At 43.6% G+C, this 14122-nt stretch overlaps 1 protein-coding gene across 2 annotated transcripts in view; it reads left to right on the top strand.

Moving 5' to 3' along the window:
• swt1 (SWT1 RNA endoribonuclease homolog) overlaps positions 1–14122 on the top strand; it is a gene marked incomplete at its 3' end in the record, with an annotated part of 61150 nt that overhangs the window by 11664 nt on the left and 35364 nt on the right. For both annotated transcript variants that reach the window (XM_080832140.1, XM_080832139.1), the window contains exons 6-13: positions 1733–1868; positions 2059–2160; positions 5360–5548; positions 8416–8509; positions 9083–9246; positions 10281–10480; positions 12504–12642; positions 13671–13819. In XM_080832140.1, the coding sequence (XP_080688266.1) occupies positions 1733–1868; positions 2059–2160; positions 5360–5548; positions 8416–8509; positions 9083–9246; positions 10281–10480; positions 12504–12642; positions 13671–13819 (1173 nt within the window). The remainder of the gene's footprint in view (positions 1–1732; positions 1869–2058; positions 2161–5359; positions 5549–8415; positions 8510–9082; positions 9247–10280; positions 10481–12503; positions 12643–13670; positions 13820–14122) is intronic.

Here is a 14122-nt window from a genome sequence, read left to right on the forward strand (position 1 = left end):
TACAACCTATGAAAAGTGACAGTGGTAGCCTACAAATAAAGAAATACAGACCGCGTTAGCCACTTCACAGCGTGCTAGCCATGATTTTCTTTCGTTCCAATTCTTGGATGTAGGATTCCACCCTTTGTAGAAACCTGTTGAATCGATACATTGGTGTAGGAAGTCCTAATTGTTTTGTTGTCAATTTATCTTAATTAGTACGCCGACAGAGAAAAAAAAATCTCCTTTTCCTGAAAGCAGTTTGTCGCCACAATCGCCCTTAAGGTCCGCCGCCACTGGTTTAAACTTTATTGTAGAAATGAACAGAACAGAACATACGATGGGGTGTAAACATCAGTGGTAATGGTAGTGTTGCATGCTGGGTGTGTGATTATGTGTGTGTGTGTGTAGGGGTGTTAAAGGTGTCTACGAGCGAGACAAGCAAGTATTAGGCTAGAGTGATTGACATTTAATAACAAATAAACATAGTAAGACTGACGGAGGAGATTAGATTAGTAAAGAAAATAGTAACCATGAGTGTGAATACAGGTCACTAGGAGTAGTATAAATAGCAGACAGTGATTCCTCTGGGTTATCATTAGAGGTATATAATGTATTCGGTGAAGCAAGGAAAACTATTGCGACCGACGATATCTGCGGGAGGGCCGGTTGGTTATAGACTTGGGCCATCCCTGGGTGGGCAATTTATCGGGGGCCTTCTGCTGGGTGGGGGCCTAAGGCAGTTGCCTAGTTCGCCTCAATGGTAGGTCCGCCACTGAGTGGAACATAAATTAATAATATTAATAGATCACAATTTTATGTGGGAAACCACTTGTTTTATGATGCCTAAAAGATTATAAAAACACAAGTTGTTTGAATCACTGTTACAAGTATACGTTTTGTTTACTAATACAGTCTTTTCCACTATTACAATTAGAGTATAAATTATAGCTTAATTAGAAAGAAATCTCTGTAACCACCTCATTTCAAGGGGGTGATAAAGGGAGACCCCCTTCAAAAAAAGATAATAAAAGAAAACTGTTAATGACTTAAGAATATATGAATCAAGTGCATTGTATTAATAATTACCCTGAACATGTGCTTATGTAAGCAGGGGCATGGCTTTTCTGTGTTCCTGTGTATATGTGTAACTTGGATTATTAGGTACTGGCGCGACTTAGTCTGTATGTGTAAGATCTACATGCGTAAGTGAAGGAACCTCTTGTCTATATTTGGGTGAGCTCAGTGGTGATAGGGAGGGTCGAACTGTGCCTTTTTTAAACCTTGTGTAGAACTGACATCCTTGGAAGACAGGAAGCTCAGTAAGACATCTTAGTCAAGAGTGGCTACTATGACTGACATGTTACACATATGCAGACTAAGTGGCGCCAGTACCTAATAATCTAAGTTACACATATACACAGTAACACAGAAAAGCCATGTACCTGCTTACATAAGGACATGAGTTATACAAAGCAGTTATTAATACAACGCACTTGATTCATATATTCTTAAGTCATTAACAGTGTTTGGAAATTATTTTATTGGTGATCAGCCAATAAAACCTGCACAGTGTGTGAACGGTGTTGATGATCTCCATCAAAAGCAATCAGCCAATAAAACCTGAACAGTGTTGGGAAATTATCTCCATCAAAAGTGATCAGCCAATTAGGGTAATTTGTTCTTAAATGAACTTCATTGTGTGTAGTTGTCACAAATGTGTGTGCGTGTGTGTGTGTGTGTGTGTGTGTAGATGCAGCTACTGGAGGAGCTCCAGCAGGCTCGTTGTGAGCGGCAGTTGGAGGTGAATGTGGTAGAGAGTTACGGGGAGCTGACTGCCATGGACATTGATCCACCAGATGAGGGCACCACACCTCCACTGATACTTAGTAAGTCACAAGCACACATACACACTCAGTCATGTAGGTCATTTCTTACAGACCCAATCATGATGTGATAATCAATGATAATACAGACTCAAAATGGTATGCATGTTCTTCAACATTCAGCCCTGTGGAATATATTGATAGAGGTGTGCAAATTGATGACCCCGGTTGCTTGTGTGTGTGTTCTGCACAGGCAAAGAGCTCATACAGCAAGACCTCCTAATCGTCATGGACACCAACATCCTGCTGAGTCATTTGGACGTAGTGAAGAAGATTCGGTCACATGGTCTTGGGTGTAAGTTAGCTGACAGTAAGCTGTTAGAATGATTAATGACAATGTGTGAATTATAATATTATAATAACTATAGGTGCGTTTCCATTCAGCTCGTTCGCATTAACGATTCGCATTCACGGACGATTCGCATAAAACAAATGCGATTCAGCGACCGTTTCCATTCACCCGAGTCTTTAGTCTAATTTGGAGGAAGAGTTTTGTGCATGCTTGAATGGACGCCCTCCTCTCTGCCGTTGGGACTTTTAATGCTGTAGCATTTGAGTTGTTTTGAATATAATTGCTAGAAGGAGAAGGCGTAGACGGTTTTAACATGTTTTACAAACTCACATAGCAGCGAATTACGTTCCCCGCAGACGTTCGTACATCTGGGAACGAGCACGGTCTAGTGATTCTTTTAATTTGGTGAAGGCCCACTTCACTGCCCAGCTGTGGGTCGAAAACTTCAGGCTGACCAGGTCAGGATTTCAAGAATTGTGCAACGGATAGGCCCTGCTGTGTTGCCTGAAAGTATTTGCTGCCGAAAGCCTGGCTGTCCCCACCGACGAACGCATTGCAATTGCACTTTACAAACTTGCAACATGCGCTGAATACCGTGTTGTGGGCGAAACGTACCACTGTACAAAGATGTTTATATGCAGTATGCTTTGCCATACGAGTACAAAGAAATATATTAAGTTACCATACCTGGGCGAGGTGCAAGAGATTGCGAACCGAAACAACCACGCACACCAGGTCCGCAGGTGTTAGATAGAATAAAATCAATGATCACAAAACAAAAAAACAATAATTTACAACAACAACAAAAAAGTACGTGTGGGGAGATAACATGTCCACGTAGTTTGCACGTAAATCAAGTTAATCAGTTAGCCTACAATAAACTAGGTAATGATGATGATGTTCAGGGGAAACAACACACCGCAAACATAGATATACTACTATAGTATTACCAGCAGGTGCATATGCTGCATGAGGTGTGGTGTATTAGCTGGCAGTTTGAGAAGCAGTAGAGGAACATCACATTCGGGGCAGCAGCACGGCACAGCACAGCAGCACGGTTGTCTCTCACTGCAACAGGACGTAGTCTACAGTCCAACTCCGAACATAAACAAATACACAAAAGACGCGAATCGCTCGAATAAACTGTTTCCATCTACGTTAAGCGCATTAACTAAATTCGAATAACTAGTTAATCCACCTCCCTCTGGCGAATCGAATTTCTATGCGCATTGGGGAAGTTAATGCGAAACGCACGCGTTTCCAACCAGGATTAAATATTCGCATAGACAGAGATGGGCAAAAATACATCAAAATGTATTTTGATACAAAATACAAAATACCCCTCAAATAAATGTATCAAAATAAAATACAAAATACTGTTGCCAGAAAATGTAACAAAATACAATACATGTATTTTGTATTTTTAAAATACAGGAAATACTTTTTCTGAATTTTCAGTTTTCTCACAATTTGGTATAGCAAACTAGCCTGGGTGCCATCCGTTTGTACGCGTTCCAACGGAGCCTGGGTGCCATCCGTTTGTACACGTTCCACTGATTGCTGCCTTCTCGCTGAACAAACGGTCTGGGATCGCTCCACCCGCTTTGGTTTGGTTATGACGTCAAGTAATGAGCTGAACCACGTGGGGCACGCTGGGCAGTTTTAGCTCTGAAATACCTTCTTAATTATCGAGAACAGACGAAATTACCTGCTCGATCAAGCTAGACCTTTCGGCTTCCATGTCGGTCATGTTTATTATGATGAGAAGCCTTCCTGCTCATAGACATAAAGGCTACATATGAGGCTTCAATCTTCTGAGTAACTGTATTGTGAGTGAGTTCGTTAAGTTCATTTGACTTTCTTTTTAAATTACCGTTCACGCGAATTGACAGTTAGAGTTCAGATTCATAAAATGAAATCAAGAAGTGCAGGAACCATAACTGTAACACTGTAGACCCATGAAATACCAAATTATTGACATATATCGTTCCCCAAAACTCCCATTCTGACACATTGTAACAAAAAATGATCACCTCCCCAAGATTGCGGCCAGTTGACACGCGAGCCAAGGAAGGGACCAATCAGCGCTCTCGGCCATATTCTGCCCGAATATCGTCATAACCAAACCAAAGCGGGTGGAGCGTTCCCAGACCGTTTGTTCAGCAAGATCAGTGGAACGCGTACAAATGGATGGCACCCAGCGAGAAGGCAGCAATCAGTGGAACGCGTACAAACGGATGGCACCCAGGCTATAGCAGAACATTCAGGTTTGGGCTATTCAGTGGCGTAACGTAGTAACCACGGGTCCAGGTGCAGGCTATTATGACGGGCCCTTGTAAGTGGTGTAAGGCAGTGGTTCCCAAACATTTGAGTCCCATATCCTTTTTTTCATGTTTGTAACCACCGCCACCACGCCCTTCCCCCCGCACACATATTCAGCTCTGGTGAACCCAGTAAAAAAGGAAGAACAGTCACAGAATGTCAGTGTAACTAAGCAAAGCTATTAAAAGACAACAACTTTATTGATTTTGTATATATATATTTTTGCAGGCAACAGCTGTGTGACTTTCACAAAACAGGGCTCTTATTGCATTCTCTATGGCTTCCGGGAGGGCTATCCCCACCGTGATTCCGTCATACGTAATTGCGTATAAGGACATCATACAGCTTTGATACAGCTTCTGCCTCAACACTGGAGAAAGTAATTTGAGTATTTTAAATACAAAATTACTCCACTCTAAAGTATTTTGTTACAAATTACATTCGATTTTTTATCAGCCCTATCAAATACAAATTACAAAATACTCAAAAGCAAATTAACTAGTATTTCAAATACAAGTAATTGAAATACTGCCCATCTCTGCGCATAGAGATAATGCGCATTAAGACATGGGATGGAAACGCACCTAGTGATTAATGACCGCCTGGTAATGAGCATTGAGTATTGAGTATTGTCTGATTTCAAGCCAGCCCCCCTCCACACCTCATTACAGTTACCAGTTCAAGGGTTGCTTGTCCGACCTCCTCTCAGAAGGGCCAGTCTGATTCTCAGGTGGCTTTTTATGCTGATGGAGGCAAAAATTAGTGAGAAATCAGAATGAAATAAGTGTATTTTGATGGCCCTACTACCATCGACTACTGTCTGCTACTCTACTTCCTAATACCTTCTACTCCTGCCCCTCTCCCCGTCTCCTCCCCTCAGCTCTGGGCTTCCCCACCATCCTCATCCCCTGGGTGGTGTTACAGGAGCTGGACGCCATTAAGAACGGCAAGCTGACCACTGAAGTGACGCGCCGGGCCACGCCCGCCGTCAACTACATCTACAACTGCCTGAAGAATCAGGAGCCTCACCTCACGGGCCAGTCTATGCAGCAGGCCTCACTGGCTGTCTGTGAGTAACACCTGTGTGTGTGTGTGTGTGTGTGTGTGTGTGTGTGTGTGTGTGTGTGTGTGTGTGTGTGTGTGTGTGTGTGTGTGTGTGTGTGTGTGTGTGTATTGGGCTATATGAGAACCCAGAGAGAGTCTTCTCATTGTTCACTGCCACTGTATGTGTGTGCATCAGGCTTTTCATGGGTCTTTGTGAGCCATGTTACAAATGCAAACTGGTTGTGAGTTAACAATTCAGTTCCAACTTGGATCTATGAATGCCCATAGAACAAACTTTTGGTATGTCTTCTGTCTTTGGTCTGTACTTGTTTCAAAGAACCAAAAATTGCTTTTCAATTTTTGTTTCTTTATAAAAGTTTCTAATTGCGGTCTGTCAGTAAATATTTGGGTTAGGCTACAAAAGGACTCTCAGTTCTTCAGTTACATAAGCTATGAGATGACAGACATCCTGTGAAGCGTCTTCTGAGTGGAGATCTGCTGCCTGCTAGGCTACTGACAGTGTGTGATAAAACTAGCGCATTGTCACATTGTTTTCAGGCCGCCTTGCTTATATAATGCATCACTCCTAGCACAACAAAGGTGATACAGTAATCTATGCAGCTGGTGATGGTCCACATTCCTGTTCTTAAAATGCCTGATTAATTGTCAGGCCTATAACTAACTGACTCCTCCTCTTGATCTTCTGAAATCCACAAGGCAATTGCCACCCAAAACCTACTCCCCAGTGCCTGGGCAATTTTATGGCGCTTGGCATGTGTGTGTTTCTTTCATCCACACTGAAATTTTAATTTTGTTTGTTATACCCAGGAAAAGATGTTAAATACCTTGTGCTATTGGTTGGGGACTTTCCACAGTGGCCAACACAGTGACCACAACTTACCACAGTGACCAGGCCACTGTCACAAACAAATACTCCTAATACCCAACAAGTTAGCCTAAGTATAATAACTAAGGCTGTGAAGTGAAACAATTATTCTAATGAATTACATGATTTGTGATTTAATTAATCTAAATGAATTGTGAACTGACAAAGTAAACATGCCCTGGCAGTTTCATTGGGCAGGTGCAGAGTGAAAGAGCAGGGTTTGGGTAAGGTGACAGTTCACAAGCATGGATTAAGGCCACATTGCCAGAGAGAAGTCAGATGGTAACCAGTAGTGATGCGCGAGAGGGCGTTATTTTAACACCCGCCCCAACCCGACCCAAGACATTTTCCAAACCGCCCCGCCCGACCCGTGGGGAATTCTGAAGCGGCCCGCCCAACCCGCCCAATTTGACCCGCAAAAAAAATCAAAATAATAATAACAACAAATAAAATAAAAAGCCTGGGGCTGACGGTTATGCCTAATTTAACACGTAACTAAATGAGAAGGATTTGCGCTAAATTCGCATTATTGTGAAACTTCAACGTGTACCTGTTTTATGCCCATCATATTTGTACAGCGCCTCACATTGAAGACATGACGTAGTCTGCAATGGTGTCATCGGACAGCACGACTTGTCCAAATGTCTCCCACACCTTGTTCTTTTGGTCGGCTTTCCGTACAACCTTTGCATCGCCTTTTTTAATCTTCTCTCTTATTAAGTCAGCCATTATTGGAGTCATCCTAGAAGTTTTGGCGGTGCAAACAAAAACTACGGATGGTGTGTTGGGATAAACTAACCGGAGCTGTATCTTAAACTATACCATTCTAAAAGGTAACATAATTTTACAAAATATAAAGTATAGAATAAAATGTGAGGTGGACACCAAGGTTATGTAGCCTAACTCAGACGACTAGCAGGAGTGGGAGCTTTGAGTGCAATAACTTTGTGACAGTGGGATGTATGCAATTGATAAGTTCTGTAGGCTAACGCAAAATTGCGATTTCACCTAGGCTATGTATTCCAAAAGTTCCGGGTTGCGGGTTTTGACTATTTTGACCCGCCCCACCCGAACCCGCGATACTTAGAGAAAACTGCTACCCAACCCACCCGGCCCGCGGGTGCCCGCGGGTGCCCGCGGGTAATTGGGTAACCCGCGCATCACTAGTAACCAGCTTTGTTTGTGAGCAAGAAGAGGCAGAGGAAGGGCAATGGATAATCTGGCGTAATGTTGAGAAGAGGAAGATCAGCTGGAGAGAATTTTGGGCTATGGCTGTTAAATGCACTAAATTCATTGCCACCTACTGTATGATGTCCTCCCAGCCCCACAGAAGCTCAGTCAGTGAGCAGGGGAAGACGGAAGCTGCAGGTTGTGCATGGGTGTCATCTTATTAAAACTGTGTGGAGACATAATAAGGTTTTAAATCATTGACGTGTTTGTTCAAGAATAAACAGTTTGCGTAACTCTAGCCTAGCACAGATGTCTGTCAGTCACTCTTCACAAGTAAAGCTAGTCACAGCATGCAACAGCCCAGGCCAGCAGGGGGCGCTCTGTCCTGCCAGTCTAGAGTGTATTTCCGCAGTGGTCTGCCAAGCAGAAATCTGACCTTTCTGTCCAGACATTGGACTCAGGACAGGGACGCTATCAGCACCTGGCTCCCATGTGTTAGCAGCCGTTCCAAGGCCCTGTCCTTCACCCTGCCAAAGAGGCAGACAGTTGTAGCTGCTACTGCGCTGTGTTCTTATGCAAACTGGCGTGGTAGCTGGATTATTCTGCTGTAGTCTGCTTCATCACGTTGATACAAAGGATGAGTATTCTACTCCCCCCACATTTTGGGCAGTACAAGTGTAACTAACTTATCTTGATGTCGTTTTCATGTTTCAGATTTTACATCTTTCTTTTTCTTTGTGTTCTCTTCCTGCTCTCTGTCGCTATCTGTCTGTCTCTCTCTCTCTCTCTCTCTCTCTCTGTCATCCTCTCTCTTTTTCTGTCTCTTTCTGTTTCAGGTGGGCTGAAGACTGAGAATAATGATGATCGTGTTTTGCAGTGCTGTCTGCAGTACCAGCAGCTCTACCCAAAGAACCAAACCATCCTTTGCACGTGAGCACTCATACATCCTTATGCAACCTTATCCGTGTGTGTGTGTGTGTGTGTGTGTGTGTGTGTGTGTGTGTGTGTGTGTGTGTGTGTGTGTGTGTGTGTGTGTGTGTGTGTGTGTGTGTGTGTGTGTGTGTGTGTGTGTGTGTGTGTGTGTGTGTGTGTGTGTGTGTGTGTGTGTGTGTGTGTGTGTGTGTGTGTGTGAGAGTGTGGGCATTGAATTGTTTTTAGTGCTTTTCCTAGGTGGATTTCATTTGTCTCACACTGTTGAATTAATCAGATTTCCCCCCTCTGTGCCCAATTATTTTCTCTTCCTCTTTCGGCTTTTCATCCCACCTCATCTCTCTCTCTTCATCCATCCTGCTATGTGGTTCAACCCTCCATTCTCACTCTCAAACACTCTCTCTCTCTCTCCTTCATCCCTTTCAATCTTCCCATCATCACCCTCCCCTACCTCACCGATTTACTGATCCCCACCTAATCTTCCTCCAACTGTGCACTTCTACCTCTTCTCCCTCTATCCTACTCTCCTGCCCTCTCCTCTTCTCTCTCCTCTCCTGTCTTCTCCTTTCTCAGGAATGACAAGAACCTGTGCAGTAAGGCTGTGCTGAGTGGGGTCAGAGCTTTCAGTAAGACAGACCTGCTACAGGAGGTGGACAGACTCAAGTCCGGGGTCCTTGGCATTACACCCACAGCTGACCCACACACTGCCGGTCCCAGCTGGCAGCCTGCAGGGACAGGTCAGTCAGTCAGTCAGAAAGTCACTTAGGGAGACGAAAGATGATCTGTCACTTAAATGCAACTGTTTAAAGATCTGTGCAAAAATGTAGGCATCTCTGCGTAAAAGCATTTAAGCAAAAGTATGGAGTTTTGGTTGAGCTTACTTTGTACTAATTCTAACTGGTGTCTTCTTGCGATATAATTTGCAAAGTTGTGTTGTGAAAGCTTTTCTTACATTTGTTACACAGAACACAGAATGACATAGTACCTATCCTGGATGGCTAGTGGAAAGGACACGTGTGTTGATGTCCTTTGCATGACCATATACAATCAAAATTGATTTGGAGATGAAGGGAAAACTAGTTGCCTACAAAAACATACCTTAGAAAGTGACAATTAGTTATACAGTGATACTTTAAAGGGTCACATGCAATATGCACAGATTTCAAACATGATGGTAGAGTTAGCAGTGTTGGGAAAGTTCACTTTCTACATGAACTAGTTCAGTTCATAGTTCACAAATTTTAAAATGAACTAGTTCAGTTCATAGTTCATAATTCAACATTTTGAACTAAGTTCACAGCTCCAAAAAATGAACTAGTTCAGTTCTTTTTTTCAACATGTTGCGAGCGTAAAATAAAATCTAAATCTCTAAATGTCTGCAAAACCGCTCTCGGCCTATACGCAACTTCGGCGCTCTCACACTTGCCAGGCTTAGACAGTAAAGTAAGCACACGCAGCGATTGGATACAGGGCTGTTAGAAATCTGGCACCTTATTGAACGAAATTAAAAAGAATGAACGTGCCGTTCACAGACACCAGAAGGAACGCGTTCACAGAATCGTTCATCAGGCAATAATACAGAACGTTCAGTTCACGTTCACCAAAATTATGAACGAGTTCATGAACTTTCGATCAATGAACAGGTTCAGGTACAACACAGAGAGTTAGGATATTGTACCTACAGCAGAATTAGGCTAGAGTGTTGTTGCCTGAAAGAGCAAGCAATGTTCACCAGCTTTCTTATAATTGTGTGTGTGTGCGTGTGTTTCAGATGAAGATAGGAGCAGACAGGAGCCAAAGCCCAAAGATGAGAGAACAGAACAAAGAGATGAAGAGGAGAGACAGAGAGTAGCAGCGGCCAGTCGTGAGCTGAGCGAGTGTGTGTGCCATCTGGAGGACACCCTGAAGGGGGTGCTGTCCGCAATCCTAGAGCAAGAGATGAGGGAGGTCTACGGAAACGATTGGAATGAGGTAACCCCCCCCCACTGAAGGTTTCCAGACTCACATTCCACGTGTCTCGGGTATGAACTCCATAAAGTCAATTTGTGCTGCAATGTAGAAGACATGCCATTGCTCACAGGCCTCCCTAGCAGTCAGCCCAGTCAATCTTCCTGAGTCATTTCAAATTAAATCAGTAAACAATGTGAATGTTTGTTCAGTGATTACCTATTAGGAGGCTGATGAGGATATCAGGTCCCATTATGTAACAAAATACCAGGTATTTGAATGGCACTACGGTCATGTAGTGTTTTTTTTTCCAAAATTAATTTTGTCCGTAAATCCTTACGTAACATTAACAAAATTCGAATGATCCTCTTTCACTTGTTGAAGTGGCCATTATCATTCAACCTTTTTCTACACACATTCTGCTTGGACCCTGATGATTGCTTGTTTTTTTAACTGATAATCCTACATTTTATACAAGCATGCATATTTCCCAAAACTTTGTAAATAAATGCCAATTTATACAAAGAAGCTCATATTGTTTCTTATGTATACATATTTAAATTTAACCAAAGAATATATCTGTAATTAAGACACGCTCATGCCTCATATTCACTAGACACAGAACGTAAGTCATCGGTACTGCTTGACACCCATTCATTGTATAGCTGTCGCATCCACCAACTATAGTTGTTTAAATAAGAATAAGACATACAACAAACTAAAAGGCCCCTAGCAATACACAAAGAGGCCCTTAGTCTGAATGCAACTGATCTAGAGCTAGACTGATTATAGACATTTACTGCTTTTTGTATGTTTTGCACCATATGTAAGGTCCTATATGTTCAACGTGTTTGTCAGTGACAGGGGCCCTGCTAAGAATTCTGGGCCCCCTGGCAGAATTTTCAGCCCACCCCCAGTGAGATGAGGGCCTCTAGTTGTGATCAGGGATCTTCAGATTTGGAATATCACATTGACAAATAGTAAATCAAATACATTTGATTTAAATAACGCTATGATATGCTAGGCAAGCCCTGCCTTGTTTGATTGGTTGTGAAAGGTCAAGCTAGGTCAGTAGCAAGGCAGCCAAGCCAGGAACTCAGTAGACACAGCAACTGCCTGTGATATCATTCTCGTAAATCTGAAAAATATGATGGACTATACAGGTGTTGTTTTATGTTGTCCATTAATGTGCTATTTGTTGGTTTGTCCAAATACATTAATCTATTTTATTGCATCAAGTGTTGATGTTGTGTGACTCCTACAGGTGTTAAATATGTCAGGTATGCGCAGGGTGGTTGGACTGTGTGTTTCTACTGGCTGTGCGCATTTTCCTGCCCAGGGGCTCTTGATTTCATAATCAGTCCATGCTCATTCTCTCACTGTGTGCGGTGCTCCTATTATGCACCACTATGCAGTACAACTAGATAACATTCTGAATCTTTTGAGGATGGTTTGAAAACTGACTCCATTGCCTTACTAGGAACAGATGCATGACCTCTGACCTTTAGCAGGCCCACACCCGCAAGCACTCCTCAAAGTCTTAGATTAAGATCTCACAGGCAGTGTTTCTCTCTTCATCTTGATGATGGATAGATGGATGGCAGAAGGAATGGATGGCTTAGTAGATGGATGGATAAAAACATATACTAATGAATATAAAAATATAGATGAAGAAAAGAAGGAAGGAAGGTAACAGAAAGGAACGGAAGGACACAGGGCTGGAAAGGGATTACTGTGTAGACTGTCTTGATATGTGTGCATGTGGTAAGTCTGTGTGTGCGTCCGGTTGCTCATTGTCTTGCGTCCATCTGTGGCTGTTACCACACCACTTGGGCCAGTGAAGAGCAATAACCCTGAACCACCTTTATCATCTTCTTGTCTGTAAGAGAGAGAGAGAGAGAGAGTGTCTGTGTGTGTGTCTGAGTGTGCCTGAGTGTGTGTCTGTTTGTGTGTCTGAGTGATTTAGAGTTGTCCAGGTGGCAAAAGCATGAACCTGTTTTATTAATTAAAGTTTGTGTATTATTGTTGTGTGTGTGTCTGTGTGTAGATTGCGGACCCGAAGCCTCCCTGGAGTCTGAGGAATGCGCTGCTGTGTATGAAGAAGCACTGGTTTGCTGTGTTCGGACACATCGTCCAGCGCAGACTCGAGAGCAACATCTTACAGCTCATCGACTGCCTATGCTCAGGTAGATAAACACACACACACACACACACACACACACACACACACACACACACGCATAAAGAAACACTCTCACTCACTCAAACATAGACAAACACTCAAAAATACACACTCACTCACTCACTCACACAATCCTTTATCTCTCTCTCACACACACACACACACACACACACACACACACACTGTGCTGAGCCTGACCTTGCACAGGCCTACCCTGCCAATACTCAGCACCCTCTACCTCCAGCTGAAGCCACTGCTGCTGATCAAATCAACCACTAACTGAGGGTCGAACAACGGCCTCGGCTACACATTTCTCTTCTCTTTCCTGCGCCATACACAACAGCACGTGCCTGATTTGAGTGCCTGAACTCGAGCTGTGATTTGAGAGAGAGTGTGTGTGTGTGTGTGTGTGTGTGTGTGTGTGTGTGTGTGTGTGTGTGTGTGTGTGTGTGTGTGTGTGTGTGTGTGTGTGTGTGTGTGTGGATGTCTGTGTGTGTGTGTGTGTGTGTGTGTGTGTGTGGGCACATGCTGTGGAAGTATGACCTGGTTCTGTCTCTCAAAAACGATAGCATGACTTTGCACTTCCTCTGTTTTTGGATGTGTGCCAGTACTCTATATGAGTAGGCGGAGGGGCTGAATCTGAGAGAAAGAGAGAAGAGAGGGAGGAAGGGAAGGAGGAGAGAGAAGAAAGAGCATGAAGGAATGGAGAGCCAGAGGGAGGAGAGAGAGAACTGTGTTTATGCAGGAGTGGAAAAGTACAGCTCTGTCCCTCTCGTGCCAGGGGGTGTGTGTGTGTGTGTGTGTGTGTGTGTGTGTGTGTGTGTGTGTGTGTGTGTGTGTGTGTGTGTCAAAGACATGGTTATGAACACTCACAAAAGCACACACTTACCGTCTGCTGCCAGTAGGAGTCTCTCTATCCCTCATATCCCACTCTTGCTTCATTTGTTATGTTAACCTTTGTGGGTGTGTGTGTGAGTGTGTGTGTGGGTATGTACACTGTATATGTGTACTGAGTCTCTCCTCTCCACACAGATAAGACGGTAGACCGTGGGAGTGTGCTGCTGTCTCTGGAAGTGGCGGTGGAGCTCTTCACAGCCTTCAGCAGAAGGTGTGACTACAGCGGTGTCCTCCCCCAGAGCCTGACCATCCTCCAGGGGCTCCTGCAGCAACTCCATCCCCAGGTAGAGCCTTAAGGCGGCTGCATGCTACAGCGTTGGGGGTTAACGGTTGCGCAAAATTTACTCGGTGCAGTTCATGCTCCCAAAGGTTGCGCGTGTTGTCATGAGCCTGCCATTTGCCTGGCAGATAGAAAGCTGTTTCCTCCCTAACAGAAAGTCTGAAGCTTGAAGTTCTTTTCAAACCTTTGCTTGGGTAGCACTGTTAAACTGAGCAGACATGCAGACTACATTTGAGTAATCTCATCACGTAACATTCGTTTTCTAAAAACAATCACATAGTATTGCATGTTTAACTGTGGTAGAAAA

Source organism: Sprattus sprattus (genome assembly GCF_963457725.1).
Source record: "Sprattus sprattus genome assembly, chromosome: 2".
NCBI lineage: Eukaryota > Metazoa > Chordata > Actinopteri > Clupeiformes > Clupeidae > Sprattus > Sprattus sprattus.